The sequence below is a fragment of the Ceratotherium simum genome, chromosome 5 (assembly GCF_057802395.1).
Source record: "Ceratotherium simum simum isolate JZ-2026a chromosome 5, ASM5780239v1, whole genome shotgun sequence".
Classification (NCBI taxonomy): Eukaryota; Metazoa; Chordata; class Mammalia; order Perissodactyla; family Rhinocerotidae; genus Ceratotherium; species Ceratotherium simum.
In genome coordinates, this window is record NC_141904.1 from 14570588 (window position 1) to 14588430 (window position 17843).

Here is a 17843-nt window from a genome sequence, read left to right on the forward strand (position 1 = left end):
TGGTAAGGGTGAGATCTCAGAGTTTTTGTTCTTATAGTTTCATGCTTCCATATTGCTATTGTTGTTCATTGGGTGATTTGGTTTCAGTTGTGGGAGTCTTGCCAAAAATCTGTGCTGAGGGGGGGGCGTGTACAGTTTTTCTCATGATTGTAATTCTCTGACAGATGGCTTATGTTTCATAAACGCTTCTCAATTTTAAATGCTAACTTTTGTGTTCCTCTCTCAGGTTTTGTTGACAACTCCTGATTCTTATGTAGTATTTGCTGTGACTTGATGTTGAGAAGCTGGCTTTACCCTCTGTGTGTCTTTACATGGTGGTATTTGAATATAAGCAAAGCATGGTCTTCATAACTTGATGTAGCATGTTTTCATTAAGCAAATAACTTCTTGAACGCCTAATACTTGCAAGGTTGAGACACTCCTCTCCTGAACACAATTTCCAAAGGCTATGCTAAAGTGATTTGCGTAAAGCAGTTCCAGGACTGGTGACTGTTCATGACATCTGCCATAACTTTGTGTAGTTTTGTTCATGTCTATGCAAGTTTATCAGTTTAGAGTTCTAAGTATAGTGATTTCTCCATACGCTGTGGTGAGAGACAGCACTTTGAAAAGCATCATGCAAACCCTCAAGGAGCTTACAGTCTCCATAATGGTTTATTATGGTTAAATATCTCAAACTTTTTTTCTGGTGCTTTACTACTTATTCTGTAGAGTGTAGCGTAGGGTTTACCCTCTGGAGTTAGACCCAAGTTCAAATCCCAGGACTGCCACTTATCTCAACCTATCTAAGAAGCTTCAGATGCTTCCTCAAGGAGTAGTAATGTTACCACAGGGTACTAGTAAGGATAAAATATAGTAATACATGTAAAGAACTTAGTAGAATGCTGATACACAGTAAGTACTCACCTTCAGCTATTATTAATTTTGTTATCCTGTAAGCTTTTTTTTTTAATTGTAGGAGTAGGGATAATAATATTTTCTCTTAAATTCATTAAACAGTTACTAAATGGCTACTATATGTGCTAATCACTTTTAAGGACAAAAGTAGTTGAAAATACGTAACATAATTCAAAAGAATTTATGGCTTTTGAATAAAAATAAAAATAAAAAATAATAAGTAGCAGCAAATACATTGGACTTATTATGTTCCAGGTATTCTTTACTCAATTTTCATAACTGTGCTCTGAGGTAGTTACTGTTGTCTTCACCCTTTCACAGATAAGGGAACTTAAGTAGGGAGAAGACAAGTGATTTGCCCAAGATCTCTCAGCTAGTGAGTGATGGAGGCAGGTCTCACAACTAAGCTGATCTGAGACCACAATCTTTGATCACTGTGGTGTTCTGCCTACAGAAACAAGGCTGGCACATCTGAAAGACTCAGGACCTGTGTGACAGAGTCAGTGTGATAGGTCGAGACTATAATAGCTGTTACGAGTTGGGGCAGGGGGAGGAGGATCAGTAAAGGCTAGAATGTTCAGGGAAGGAAGAAAGCTGTCATTTACTAGAAACTACAGTGTGTCAGGCTCTCACACAGTAGCTGCTTTGATCTTCACAGTGATCCCAGGAGGTACATTTTATTATTATTCTTCCCTTTTTTACTTAATGGAGGCTCTGGAAGTTTAAGTGACTTACCAAAATCCACATTGCTGGTAAGTGATGTAGATGGGATTTAACAAAACCTTTTTATTATGTAAAATTGCAAACATGCGCAAAAGCAGAGGAGTAATCTAATGTATTCCTCATCACTCAGCTTCAGCAGGTATCACCATTTTGCTTCTGTTTCATTTGTTCCTATCCCTTCTAAAAAACAGCTTTATTGCGGTATAATTGACATGTAGTAAACTTCACATATTTAAAGTATACAATTTGATACATTTTGACGTATGTACACACCCTTGAAATCATCACTACAATCAAGATAATGAACAATATATCCATCACTCCCAAGAGTTTCCTTGTGTCCTTTTGTAATCCCTCTGTCATATCTCTCTCTGCTGCCCCCACCTCCTCCCCTACACAAGGCAACCACTGGTCTGTCATATAGACTAGTTTACATTTTCTAAAATTTTATATAAATGGAATCATATAGTATGTACTCTTTTTGTCAGGCTTCTTTCACTCAGCATAATCATTTTGAGATTCATCCATATTATTGTATGTGTCAGTAGTGCTTTTTTTTCCTTTGCTGTAGTACTCAATTCTGTGAATATGCCACAGTTTTTTAAAACTCATTAATCTATTGATGGACATTTGAATTGTTTCCAGTTTTTGGATAGTATAAACAAGGCTGATATGAACAATTGTGTACAAGTTTTTATGTGGATATATGCTTTCATTTCTTTTTGGTTTATCTTTAGGAGTGGGATGACTGGATCATAGGGTACGTGTATATTAAGAAGCTGCCAAACTGATTTCCAAAATAGTTGTACTATTTAACATTCCCGGCAGCAGTGTAAGTGAGTTCCAGTTCCTTTGCACACTTGCCAACACTTGGTCTGATTGATCGTTTAAATTTTAGTCCTTGTGATAGGTGTATAGTGGTATCTCACTGTGGTTTTAATTTGTAGTGACTAATGATATTGAGCCCTTTTGCCATCTATTTATCTTCTTTGAAGAAGTATCTGTTCAAATCTTTTGCCAATTTTTTTTTTTTTTTTTTTTTGCTGAGGAACAATTTGCCCAGAACTAACATCTTGCCAGTCTTGCTCTATTTTTTCTTTGTGGGTCACCACCACAGCATGGCTGCCGATGAGTGGTGTAGGTCTGCACCCAGGAGCCAAACCCGGGCCACTGAAGTGGAGCATGCCAAATTTAACCACCAGGCCATGGGGCTGGCCCCTTGGATACAAGTCCTTCATATGATTTGCAAGCATTTCCTCCTAGTCTGTAGCTTGTCTTTTCATTTATAAAGTGTCTTCTAAGGGCAGAAGTTTTCCGTTTTGATGATATTCAAGTTATCAATTTTGTATTTTATGAATTATGCTTGTGGTGTCATATCTAAGAAATCTTTGCCTAATACAAGATCACAAGATTTTCTTGTAGAGGTTTTGTAGTTTTGGGGTTTACCTTTAGGCCTATGATCCATTTTGACTTAGTTTTTATTTTTGGTGTGAGATATGGGTGGATGTTCATTTTCTTAGCATATGGATCTCCAGTTATTCCAGCACCATTTGTTGCAAAGACTATCCTTTTTCTCATCGAATTACCTTTACACATTTGAAATCAGCTGTTCATTCACTTTTTAAAAAATGGAATACTTTAGGGGCCGGCCTGGTGGTGCAAGTGGTTAAGTGGGCGTGCTCCGCTGAGGCGGCCCAGGGTTCGCCGGTTTGGATTCCAGGCGCGCACCGACGCACCACTTGGCAAGCCATGCTGTGGTGGCATCCCATATAAAGTGGAGGAGGATGGGCACCAATGTTAGCCCAGGGCCAGTCTTCCGCAGCAAAAAAAGAGAAGGATTGGCAGATGTTAGCACAGGGTTGATCTTCCTCACACACACAAAAATAAATAAATAAATAAAAAATGGAGTACTTTAAAGCAAATACCAAACATAATGTTATTTTACCACTACAAATACTGCATTATGCACCTGTAACTGATAAGGACTGATTTTTAGAAACATAAGAAACATTCCATTATTGTACCTCACAAAATTAACAGTATTTCCTTAAAATCATCTAATATTCAAACCATATTTAAATTTCCCAAATTGTTTCAAAGATAGTTTTTTATAGTTGATTTGTTCAAATTAGCATTGGATTTGGCTATGTCTCCCAAGTGTTCTTTCATTCCTTAACAGTTCTTCCACCACCACCTTTATTTTTTCTTGTTATTATTTGTTTTATTCATGATCCCACATTTTGGACTCAACTGATTGCTTCCTTGAAGTATTTAACTCCTTCCTCTATTTCCTCTAAACTAGTAGATAGATCAGATCTAGGGACTTGATTAGATTCAGGTTCCGTTTTTGTGTCTGTGTGTGTGTGAGGAAGCTTGGCCCTGAGCTAACATCTGCCAATCCTCCTCTTTTTGCTGAGGAAGACTGGCCCTGGGCTAACATCCGTGCCTGTCCTCCTCCACTTTATATGGGACGCAGCCACAGCATGGCTTGCCAAGCGGTGCGTCAGCACGCGCCCGGGATCCGAATCGGTGAACCCCTGGCCGCTGCAGCGGAGGACGCGCACTTTACTGCTACGCCACCAGGCTGGCCCCCAGTTTTGTTTTTTTTTAAGCCATGTATACCCTATAGATAGTGGTTAGTATTTCCTGTTGCATTGCAGGAAGAGACACATAATGTCTGGATTATTCAGAGGGTTTAGGTGGTGTCAGCCTCATATGTTAGTTGTAAAGTTCCTCATCATCCTTTCACCTTATTTTGTAAATTTTTTTAGCATCCATTAATGATTGTTGCCTAGATCCATTATTTCATTAGAGGTTGCAAAATGGTAATTTTCTAATTGTATCATTCTTTTTGCATTTATTAGCTAAAGTTCTAAAAATTAAGGAAAAAAAAAGTTACCCTCATCAATTATTTGGTTATCCTGAAATAGTTTGTACAAGCAGATTCAATGTCTGATTTATTTCCCCATTCTTTATCAATTTTCAAAATAATGAGTTGATCTTAGCAGTCTCCAGTGATGACCAATAAAGGGTTGATTTGTTTTTTGTATTAAGTCACATATTTGTATATATTTGATGTGTTTCAATCCATGGATTTCATTATTATTATTTGTTTATTTATTTCTGGTGAGGAAGATTGGCCCTGAGTTAACATCTCTTGCCAATCTTCCTCTTTTTGCTGAGGAAGATTAGCCCAGAGCTAACATCTGTGCCCATCTTCCTCTATTTTGTATGTGGGACACCACCATGGCTTGATGAGCAGTGCGTAGGTCTGCGCCTGGGATCCAAACCCGTGAACCCCGGGCTGCCAAAGTGGAGCGCACGAACTTAACCACTACACCCCCAGGCCGGACCCCTGTCATTATTATTTTTGATGCTCAGAAATGCTTCAAGTTGCTCCTGTCAAATGCTCCTGTCTCTTTTGACATGACACTGTCATTCTTTGAATAAATGAGATTTGAACCTTGGTTTATTTAACTTCAACGTCTGTATTCTTCCCATTATTATTCTTGTGCCTTTTTGAAAGAAGCCTTTAAGGTATAGACGAGACTTAAACGGCACAGTTGAAGGGTGCATTTGTTGGGATAGGGGTTTGGTATGAGGAGTGTCAACATATGTATGAACATAGGTCTAGCAGCAGGAAGGCAAACGGTACTTGTAGCACAAGGGCCTGGGCTGTAGAGTGGTAGGCCAATCCAAGGAAGATAGGCCAGAGACACAGCACAGAGGGCCCTGCCAGCTGGGGTGAGGTATTTTGTCTTTTTAATCCTCAGGTGGTGGGTCATGGGACTCAGGTCATATATTTTGTTTCTCACATGAGATTGATAGAAAATTGTTTTTGAAAGAAGGCCCTCTTGATTGCCATTTTCATTGAAGTTGGCAGAGAAGAACTCAGCCAAAGAAACCAATATCATCTAAGTCAAGTCTGGAAAGAATCACCTGTTGAGTGGTTGTTACCTGAATTTCTCAGGACCCTGTAATCCTTGAAACCCTTCATTTTTCACGTGTGATATACCTACGTTGAATTGAATCATTGTGGTGTATATGTATAATTTATGTAGTGATAATCAAAAGTATATTTAAATAATTTATTTCTGAGTGGCTTACTCCGGCTGATTTAATTGGCCTCCTATTACATTATTGTCTATATTAAAATCCAGGGACTAACTATGGATTGGTGGACTTTATCATATTTTAGTATAAAATTTGTATCTGTCTCACTAAGTTTTACTTACTGATTTCTAGGGCCCCATGGTTATGAATGTGTTTCAATTTCATAATGCCTCCTGCTATGGCAGACATCCTTGACATCTGGGCAGTGGATTCACAGATAGTATCTGATGGCTCCATACCTGTGGATTTCCTTTTGCCCACTGGGATTTATATCCAGTTGGAGGTACCTCGGGAAGCTACCATTTCCTATATTAAACAGGTATGTTAATAAGTGGAATTTCTATAAATATAGTTAACTTATTATATCAGGGGAATATGTTGTTCTGTTATAGAAAATGTTATTAATGTAAATCATGGTAGATTTGAGGGAAGCTTAATCTTTAGGTCATTACATTTTAAAGATTTTGATGTATGCTTTGTGTTATGTGGACATATAAAACATACTCATTCTCCCACTTTTAATTTTTTTTAAATCTATATGTGATACCTGAATTAAGAAAAATTGGCTTATGTTAGCTAGTTTGAACTGTTTGTTCAGGCTATTAAAAGAAATTTGACAATGTCAAAGAAGGTTTTATTTTGAGTTAAAATCGTTGTAATTACTGTCTTTGAGCTTGTCACTTTTTTTTCATGTGATTTTTGGTTGGTTGTCTCTTCTTTCCTTTTCCTTCCCTTTCTCTTCCCCTTCCTCCCTCCCCACCCTCACTACTTTTCATGGTGACTCTAGGGGAAGAAAAAGTTTCCTCCTGTTCACTAGATTTTTTCCCCCCAGTAATGAATGGTATATCCTCATTTGGAAGCAAATTCTTTTACATAACAAAGTTTGCCTGTTTTTGTTTTGTTGGATTATTTTTTTAAGTGAATTGATGAGTGCCATTGGTTTGGGAAGACTATAATATATAAATGAAATTGTTTTTCTAAACTTTCTCTTTAATGTTTTCCAAATAGCTAGACCCAATATGGAACTCAGGGGTTATGATATTTTTAAGAAAAAGTATTTATGATATACCTTTTTAAAGCTCTTGACTTTGGACAGCTTCTTAACTCTTTTCCAAGTTTCTTCATCAGCAAGACATGAGAATTCTAAAACAGCATGATCCCTGAAGTAAAAATAAGAAAAGAGAGAATTGTTTTAGGCACCCCACATGTGCAGAGAATACTTCTTTTTATAGTCACCAGTGACAGGTGTGGATGCCTGTGGCTGTACCTGAAGCCAGATTAACCATTGATACCCTCCTCTTTTTTTCTTATTATTGTAAAATAGGCACAACATAAAATTTACCATTGGAGTCATTTTTAGGCACACAATTTCGTGGCATTAAGTACATTCACGTTGTTGTCCAACCATCATCACTATACACTTCCAGCACTTTTCATTAAATAATAAGCTCTATACTCATTAAATAATAAACTTCCCCTTCTCCTAGCCCCTGGTAATCTCTATTCTAGTTTCTGTCTCAATGAATTTGTCTTTTCTAGCTACTTCATATAAGTGGAATCATACAATAGTTGTCCTTTTGGGTCTGGCTTATTTCACTTAGCATAATATTTTCAAAGTTCATCCATGTTGTAACATGTATCCAAATTGCATTCCTTTTAAAGACTGAATAATATTGTACTGTGTGGGTATTCCACATTTTATCTGTTCATCTTTTGATGGACATTTTGGTTGTGTCTGTCTTTTGACTATTGTGAATAATGCTGCTTTCAACACTGGTGTACAAGTATCTGTTTGAATCCCGGCTTTCTGTTTTTTTTGTGTATATACCTAGAATTAGAATTGTTGGATCATATGGTAATTCTGTTTTAACTTCTTAAGGAACTGCCAAACTGTTGTCTGCAGTGACTATACCATTTTATATTCCTACCAGCAATGCACAAGGGTTCCAGTTTTTCCATATCCTGGCCAACACTTGTTATTTTCTGGGTTTTTTGTTTTTTGTTTTTTTTTTTTTTTGATAATAACTGTCCTTATGGCTGTGAAGTGGTATCTCATTGAGGTTTTCATTTGTATCTTTCTGATAGCTAACGATGTCAGGCATCTTTTCATGTTCTTATCGGCCATTTGTAGAATTATCTGTTCAAGACCAGTGGCTATTTTTGAATTCAGTTGTTTTTTTGTTGTTGAGTCATAGGAGTTCTTTATATATTCTGGATATTAACCGCTTATCAAATATATAATTTGCAAATATATTCTTCCAGTTTGTGTGTTGCCTTTCACTCTCTTGATAGTATCCTTTGGTGCACAAAAGTTTTTAATTTTGGTGAAATCCAATTTACCTCTTTTTTTGTTTTGTTGCCTAGCAATGCTTTCTTTTTATTTGTTTTATGTAACTGCATCTGAGGATTGGCCATGATTTTTACCCCAGGTCTGTTATCCTCAGCTCTTGGCTTTTGTATGGGCCGCAGTTAAAATATGTAATCACACCTTGCGTTTGTATGATGATCTTCTTTTATATGATCTCGTCTAGGAGACCTGAGAGAGATGATGAGAGCTTGATTCTGCTCATCCTGACAGGGCAATGTTAGTTAATAAAGATACCTCTGGTGAATAGAAAAGAATGCAGGACAAAAATAACAAATTTTCTATGGGAGTGATGATACATACTTTACATTTTTAATTTTTTTCTGATTAGAAGTTATGTTCACAGGAATGTTAAATATGGAAATCTTGATTCTTACTCTTCATAGATATTCACTTTTAATAATTTTATTTATACAAATGCATTTTTGGTGCATAATGCCGTTATATTACTTTACAAAACTGGGTTAATACCATGTATATTTTCTTGCAATTTGCTATTAAAAAAAAAAAACCTTAATATATCTGGATAGCTTTCCATGTTACAGTGTATTTCTCTTTTATTTTCACAGTTCTGTAATATTCTATAATTCATTTTTTTAACATGGAGAGAGGATTTATGAATTTATTTATTTATTTATTTATTTATTTATTTATTTATTGAGGAAGATTGGCCCTGAGCTAACATCTGTTGCCAATCTTCCTCTTTTGTTCTTTTTTCTCCCCAAAGCCCCCAGTACATAAGTGTATATCCTATTTGTATGTCCTTCTAGTTCTTCTATGTGGGACACTGCCTCAGCTTGGTTTGATGAGCCGTGAGTGGGTCCACGCCCAGGATCCGAACCAGCGAACCCTGGGCCGCTGAAGTGGAACACGCCGACTTAACTGCTCTGACACGGGGCCGGCCCCTCTATATTTCATTTAACCAATCCTTTATTGCTCAACATTTGGCTTGTTCTCAGTTTTTGAGTTTTACAAACAGTGCTACAGTGAGCATCCTTGTAGATGTATCTTTGTTCACTTGAGAAAGTGTTTCCGTTCCAGAAAAGCTCTTACTTTTTTTTCCTTCAGATGTTATGGAAGCAAGTTCACAATTACCCAATGTTTAACCTCCTTATGGAAATCGACTCCTATATGTTTGCATGTGTGAATCAAACTGCTGTATATGAGGAGCTTGAAGATGAAACAAGAAGACTCTGTGATGTCAGACCTTTTCTTCCAGTTCTCAAATTAGTAACAAGAAGTTGTGACCCAGGGGAAAAATTAGACTCAAAAATTGGAGTCCTTATAGGAAAAGGTAATTAAAAAAATTCTTAGTATGAATTCTTACTATATCTGTTGCTATATATATATAAACATGTATAAGTATTATCTAAGCTGTTGCTTCACAAAATGTAGTCCGTGGACCAATGCTGCTCTGTAAATTGTTGTCAGTCTGAGATAAGGTAAGTACAGAAATTGAGAGTAAATGTTGAGAAACTCCTCTAGCAATGTGATGTTGCCACAATATCCAAGGGCTTATGTTTTGTATATCTTCTTCTTTTCTAGTGACTTATTTTTGTTTCACAAAAGTATTGGTTTTTGACAGATTGGAAAGATAAAAGTTGTTCCTTTGCCTCAGATAGTTTGAGAAGCCCTTTACTAAGAGATACATCCTCAGTTTCTTGTGAACTGCCCCTATAGTATGAATGTAATTTATACACAACTCTCTACGCCAACTAAGACTTTAAGCTGATAGATGCATTTCTTTCTTTTTTTTTTTTTTTGAGGAAGATTGGCCCTGTGCTAACATTTGTTGCCAGTCTTCCTATTTTTCTTTTTTCTCCCCAAAGCCCCAGTACATAGTTGTGTATCATAGTTGTAGAGTTCTAGCTCTTCTATGTGGGATGCTGCCTCAGCACGGCTTGATGAGCGGTCAGTAGGTCTGCGCCCAGGATCTGAACCTGCGAACCCCAGGCTGCCGAAGCAGAATGTATGAACTTAACCGCCATACCACCAGGCCTGCCTGATTGATACATTTCTGTAAATAACCCATATTATTGACAAATTTTACTTCATAACTAAAATTATCTTTAAATAGAAGTTATTTTTATAGCGAGTCAAGATAGGTCATGTCCACATTATTCTTTGCAAATTAATTCCAGGGAGAATTGTAACAAAATAAAAAACATGGAGGAGTCTCTCTTGCTATAGTTATCTTAAGTGTCTCAAGGGCCAATGGTATATCAGTATCCTGCCTTAGACAAGATACTAACTTGAATTAGGTACTACAAGGGGTTACTGAGGAGGAGACTTTGAAGTTTAAATACAAAACCAAAAAAATCCATTGGAGATTTTTGGATCTGAATTGGTTATCTGTATTGATTACATTCACTATTATAGGATAATATAGTACCATCCTCTTTAAAACAGTAAGTATCTTTAAGATAATATGTGTATATTATATATGTATAAATATGGTTCTCCTCTGAGAACTATCCCCTTTAACATAGTATTCTATGATCTTGACCTATAGTAATTCAGGCTAGCTTATGATTACACTGTGGGACTAAACTCTTTTCCCTCTGAGTATTTAGAACAGAATCTTGTTGATTTACTAAATGACACGCTGGTCTTTAAAAATGTTTGATTACTTCAGAGGATAGCTAGTTTGCTTTTGGCAATAACTTTTTCCTGATTAAGTAGATTAATAATTATATACCATACACATTTTTTTCTTATACAATCATGTACAGCATAGTGATGTTTTGGTCAACAGTATACAGTGGTGGTCCCATAAGATTAGTACCATATAGCCTAGGTGTGCAGTATGCTATACTGTCTAGGTTTGTGTAAGTACGCTCTGTGATGTTCGGACAATGACGAAATTGCCTAATGATGCATTTCTCAGAACATATCCCGTTGTTAAGTGATGTATGACTGTATTAATGGCCTCAGTAGAAAGCATTCCTTTCTATTTTCTGGAGCTCCAAAGACTTTTTTTTAATGGATTTTTAATTCTCCACTAGCAAAACTTTTTCCTTGGTTTGAATTGCAGAATATATGGGCAAGTAGAAAGAATAAAAAATCACTTATAGTCTTATCATCCAGGACAAGAATATCCACTGATAATATTTTGATGTAGTTCTTTCCAAGTGGTTTTGTGTGTGTGTGTGTGTGTGTGTGTGTGTGTGTGTGTGTGAAAATAGATAGCTTTGTGTATTCTTATGCTGATAGAAGGATGCAGACCAGAACCACATTGATTGTTAAGGAAGCTAAAATATTTGATAATCCACAAGGTTAGCACCATATAGAGCTAACTTTCCTTAGGATATAGGTATCTTTTTGAGATTTACCATCTTTTCAAAACTTAGATCACTGTGCTCTCTTCTGGTCTTGATTTCCAAAATATATGGATTCATTAGCCACCATTACCCCTACCTAAGCTTGCCAGATTTAGCAAGTAAAAATACAGGAGATCCAAATATTACATGGAATATACTTAGGCTAAACAATCATTCATTTTTTATGTAAAATTCAAATAGAACTGGGCATGCTGTTTTTTTGTTTGGTAACCCTAACTTTACCCTACCACAGCATAGGGATCTAATGTATATGTTAGAATTGAATTTCTCTTTCTGTAAACAGTATACCATATTTCATTATCAAAATTTTTTTATGCAGTGTGCCCTGCCATTTGAATGATCAGGATGTAAGAAAGTATTTTATTGCATTAATTTAAGCAGTTTATAAGATCTTAACTATTTATAAATTGTATTTTAGATTTTCAGCATATCTAGAAAAGCTGGTGTCATGATCATATACACAAATTCAAATGTTCACATTCACTTAGGAAGTTGACGAAGTTTGTTTTAATATTTTAGAATGAATTTTCACTTTAAATATCTAACAAGTCAATTTTTGCAGTTGCTGATTTGTATGTGACGACTACAGCTGGGACTTGGTGAGGTCATGCCTCCTGGGAAAACAATAAACAATTATTTCAATTTAACTTCAGGAACAAGTTTGCTGCCTCCTCCTCCCCAAAGGAAACAATAGAACCTTTACAGACATAACTGCCCTGAGGGGTCTAAAAATAACCTTCTTCTGAAAGATGATGTGCCTGACCATTTCATTTTCTAAGTTTATTCTAAGTAATTATTTACAGAGCTGCTGTTTGGGTTCTTGTTATTGTCTGTAGTGAAAGCACATGTCACTGCTGTGTTAATTTCTCCAAACACCCAGTAGTAAATCTTGATCAGAAGATGTTGTCAGCATCCTGAAAAAAGTATTTGAAAACTCCCTTATTTCCTCTGACCTATCTAAAGCTGTGGCATATCTCAAAGTGAAGGAGATATTTGGTTTGCAAGATTTTAACTATCTTTAATATGAAGAAATTGTTCACTCATTTTTTAATATCAAAAAATTATATTTGTAAACTATACAGTAGTCTTATCTTAAAATTTAAGATTTTGCTGTCAGATTTTCTTGCCAGAAGACATGTAGGAAATTGACTAGGTTTAAAATTAAATTACTTAGCCTAACTTCTTATTTTTGGCAAAGTTTCTGTTTTTAAGAAATCTGTGTAGTGGTTCCCAGATTCAAGCCTCATCAGTTTCTTAAAAAGCAGATTCTCAGAGATTGGGATTCAGTGAGCCTGGGATGAATTAAAGAAATCTGTACTTTTCAGCTGATTCTAAAAGTTATGTGAGGGTCGGCCCCGTGGCTTGGTGGTTAAGTGCGCGCGCTCCGATGCTGGCGGCCCGGGTTCGGATCCCGGGCGCGCACCGAGGCGCCGCTTCTCCGTTCACCCTGCGGCCGGGTCCCACATGCAGCAACTAGAAGGATGTGCAGCTACGACATACAACTATCCACTGGGGCTTTGGGGGGAAAAAATAAAATAAATAAAATCTTTAAAAGTTATGTGAACAGAGTCCCTTATTTATAATATATTGAAAAAAATTACCGAAACAGTAGTGATTGCAATTCAACAGTATATGTTGAGTGTTTACACTTGTGACTACAGCACTGAACGTGGATGATGTGGTCTTTGTCTGCTTGGAGCTCACAATCCATTGTGAAATATAGATCAGAAACAGACAATTACAGTACAATGTGTAAACTGCTGTAAGTCAAGGAGGGTCATTTCAATCAATTGGGTGAGTCAGGGACAGCCTCTTAGAGGACACACAGCTAACTGAGCCTTCAGTGCTGATTAGGAGCTGAGCAGGTGAAAGCAGTTGGAAGAAGGAAGAGCAGAAGGGAATGGCATGTGTGAAGGATGACCTATTCAAGGAATAGAAGAAATTGATTATGATTTGTTTAAGGGGACAGCTAGGACAAGCAGGAAGACTGGAGAAGCAACCAACTTTGTAGCATGCAGAGCCATCCAGGCCAAAGAAAAAGTAGAGATTTACTCCTAAGAGCACTTGGGAAGCTACTGAATGATTTAAGTAGGGGAGTAACGTGATCAGATTTGCATTTTAGAAAGATCGTTCAGGTTGGAGAATGGATTGGAGAGATTAAGACTGGGAGTAGAGAAATTAGCAAAAATCTGATGTAGTAATTCAAGGGAGGGACCATGATGGCCAGGATTAAGTTAATGGCTGCAGGAACTAGGAGAAGTAGACAGAGTTGGGAAACATTTAGAAAGTGGATTAGACATGACTTTTAGTAGATAAAGGGAGATAGAGTTTGATTTTTGTTAGATGTACATATTATTAGGTACTCATTTCCCTTTCCATACCTGTAATACCTATTATCTGTGAATAGAAAGAGTTTGAACAGTGCTAGGAAGAAGCTCTAAAGATGCTTCAGCTGCTCTGCCTAAATTACAGTCCATTCATAGCTAATTTAGAGCAATGTATTTTTATTCCAGATCTAAAACTATCCAGGCAGTCATATTGTACCCTCAAGATTTTACCTTTGCTGTGTTATGCAACTTAAACATTTTTGTTTTTCTATATTTAATACCACAAATTGATTCTAATATTTATTTTTAAAATTATAATTGTTTTAATACATAAAAGTAAATAGACAATGCAGATAAGGCCACTGTCTAGATAACCCTTATTGACATGTATATATTCAAATAGCATATGGTATTGATTGGCTTTATGGAACACAAAGTAACAACTTGCCTCACTGTGCTCTCCTACCCAATGCTATAAAATGCTGTTAATATTTTCATCTCAAGTATCTTTCCAAAACAAAAATGTATACATATTCTATATTCTTTCTTTTGAATTTGCATAAAAGGAATCTTGTGAGACCTATTCTGTCCCTGCTTTTTAAATTTTATGTATCTGGAGGTTTTAACATAACGCATAGTTCGATTTTATTCATTTTATCCCTTGCACCACTGTATAATGTTATATGGATGTATCTTAATTTTTTTAACCAGATCTTAATGATTAACTTTAGATTATTTCCAGTTTTTAAATTATTCTAAACAAAACTACAGTGAACATTCTTGTAGTGATATCATGTTATTCGTGTAATTATTTCTATACGTTTTTGGAAATAAACGAAGACTACCCAAATGAGAACAGACTATTTACTCAGAGCTTGCCGTAGTAAAGGAACTTGGTGTTTGGCAGTGATTCAAAGGCAGGCAGGGAGGTGAGAAAGTTTTATATTGAAAAAAGGGGAAGGCTTCAGGTATGCCTGATTAAAAGTTGTTGGCAGGGGTAGCTGGAGAGGGGCTCACTATAAGCTGGGCATCTTATGTGATTGGTTTGGGGAACATATTTGGCTTTCTTTGGTTGGTCCTGGCTCTCTCAGATTGAAATTCTTGTTGGTGAATTTCGAGGTTGAAGGATGTGTGTGTGTGTGTGTGTGTGTGTGTGTGTGTGTATGTGTATATATAATTTCTAATAAATATTAAATAAATTCTAATAAATATTAAATAAATATTCCTATTTCTCTTTGTCCCATCCAGCATAGAGTATTGTCAAACTTTAAAATGTCTGTCAATCTGATAGCTAAAAACTAATGCACCAATAAAATTTTATACATGTTCATTTATTTATTTCTAGAATTATTTATTAGAATAATCATAAATTTGTGAAAAAGTTGTCATATACAGTTGTCTTGGCAGAAGTGGTTCATAATTAAGTACAACGAAGAATAATTTTGTGTCTATGAGATTTTTAACTAATTGGTATAATTTGTTGAAAATCACAGCAAACTGAAAGTTTAATTTATAAAATTTAAGTTTACTGAATTTTAAGTAATAACTTGACTTTTAAGCTCATAATAATTTCAGTATATAGTATTCTATTACAGTCTTTGAAAAGTGTTCAGATTTTTAGTCTTTCTCACATGTTTGAAATGTGATTTACTTGGTTTGCAAAGAAAAACTATAGTTTTAGTGTGAGTTTCAGTGCTTATCTTTATAAAACTGGTAATCAACTACATTTCTTTAAGAGGTTTCAAGAGTGTATTCTTTAGAAATCTAATTGTATGTTCTTCTATACATGAAATTTATTATTTTATCTGGCTGTTCTTTTGATCTTTCATAATATTTTCCTGCCCAGTTTTATTTGCTTGATAAAAACCAGACATCTAAATTAAGTTTTGTTGAATATATTTTGTATTCTCTTTTATTAGCTACTCAAAATGATACCTTTAAAAAATGTGTTTAAAAAATGTGTTTAGGTCTGCATGAGTTTGATGCCTTGAAGGATCCTGAGGTGAATGAATTCCGAATAAAAATGCGAAAATTCAGTGAGGAAAAGATTCAGTCACTTGTGGGATTGTCTTGGATGGATTGGCTAAAGCAGACATATCCACCAGAGCATGAACCCTCCATCCTTGAAAACTTAGAAGATAAACTTTATGGAGGAAAGCTCATTGTGGCTGTTCATTTTGAAAATTGTCAGGTAATATTATATTATTTTAAGAAATACTTTTTGCCATAAATTTGTGATTTTTACCTGAATGCAGCTCTAATCTTAGAGGAGGCTCTTGCTCACCTAGTAAACACTATTAGAAAGAACATTTTTAGGTTTAAGATGGAAATAAATTTAGGATTATGTCTAACAGTCTAAGGTGACATATCCTTTGCTCGTATATGATTTTTGATGCGATGTTACGTTAGTCTAGATCGGGGTCAGCAAACTGCACTGTTTCTGAATTGTTTTTATATTTTTAAAGGGATGTAAATAAACCACAGAATTTTAAAGGGATGTTAAAAAAAAAGAGAAGAAAGAAAGAAGGATATACAACAGAGACCCATATGTTGTCAGTAAAGCCTGATCCTTTACAGAAAAAGTTTGCCAATCCCTGGTCTAGATAATGTTTTTTAGTGTAGATATTTTATTTTGTCATGTGATTTTTCTTTTGTCTATAAAATGAAAGGTTTGATCAAATGATCTCTTTTTTCCCCCCATCTTATTACATTTGTTTTCTATGAATATGTGAATTAAGTGTTGATATGGAATTGGGCTTTATAATTGAATGTATATACAGTTAATCCATATCTGAACATTCACAGCAATTTTACAAACTAGATTATGCTGCTACCTTTGTATCAAGTATGGTCATTTTATCATCTAGAGTCTGACCTTAGAATTAGGTAGGAATTCAAGGATATTTTGTTTTGTTCTTCAGTTACAATGGTAACAACAATGACAAAAACCATATCAGTAGCCATTCTATGTTGAACACTTATACTAGGCTGGGAACTGTGAAAGGTATTTTTTATATATTTTCCACTTGTCATAACAAGACTCTAAAATGTTGTTATCTTATCCCCATTTTACAGTGAAGAAACAGAAAGGGAGAGAAGTTTGATTTTTTTGTGCCAGCCCTCATAGCTGATCAATGGTAGAGCCAGGATTTCATCCAGGTGTTTCTGGTTTTATCCAGTTCTGCCTCCTTTCCAACAACATGTTGTTAGGTATTTGTTAGGACAAATGTGAAAAAAAAATTCTACCTTCTGGCATGTTACAAGGGAAGTTTGTCTAGGGGAAAAAAAAAACACAAAACATTTGTTACTCTATCCTGAGATATGTTGAGACTAAAGTTCAATTTAAGCCAAGATTTGGATATCATAAAGTGTCAAGATCAAATTTAAAATACTATTTAGGGAATTCTTCAGCGTTGGAAGAGCTGGACTAGGGAATTTTACTATTAAAGGGTGATTAGAATTCAACTTGAAAACACTAGGTTGGAGCTATTTGCCCATCTAGGTCAGTCTGAATTTTATTACATATGGGTCAAATCTCTACTGGACATACAAATTTTAATGTAATCATCATTGTAACAAAGTATTTGTGGAAAGAAGTGTTTTGAAGTTAGAAGAGAAATGGAGATATTGTGAAATGTTACTGGATTTCAAGCAGTCATAGAATTTAACGCGGAAAGGATTTTAGAGATTATCTAGCCAGGCTCTTTATGTACTGTAACAATTCTTTTCACCATCCCTTACATCCTTTGTCTCTGACCAGATACATCCAGTGCTAGGGGGAGTGCTCTGCCTCCTGAAGCAGCATATTTTTACTGTGGGCAAGTACACATTTAAATTTTTTTTTTTTTTTAAAGATTTATTTATTTATTTATTTTTTCCCCCCAAAGCCACAGAAGATAGTTGTATGTCATAGCTGCACATCCTTCTAGTTGCTGTATATGGGACGCGGCCTCAGCATGGCCGGAGAAGCGGTGCCTTGGTGGGCGCCTGGGATCCGAACCCGGGCCGCCAGCAGCGGAGCACGTGCACTTAACCGCTAAGCCACGGGGCCGGCGCCACATTTAAATTTTGAATTAA

At 35.8% G+C, this 17843-nt stretch overlaps 1 protein-coding gene across 5 annotated transcripts in view; it reads left to right on the top strand.

Annotated features, from left to right (window-relative positions):
• PIK3CB (phosphatidylinositol-4,5-bisphosphate 3-kinase catalytic subunit beta) overlaps window positions 1-17843 on the top strand; it is a 177988-nt gene that overhangs the window by 72181 nt on the left and 87964 nt on the right. For all 5 annotated transcript variants that reach the window (XM_087430477.1, XM_087430478.1, XM_087430479.1 and 2 more), the window contains exons 2-4: window positions 5866-6052; window positions 9167-9392; window positions 15734-15957. In XM_087430477.1, the coding sequence (XP_087286603.1) occupies window positions 5882-6052; window positions 9167-9392; window positions 15734-15957 (621 nt within the window). In that variant the 5' untranslated portion in view covers window positions 5866-5881. The remainder of the gene's footprint in view (window positions 1-5865; window positions 6053-9166; window positions 9393-15733; window positions 15958-17843) is intronic.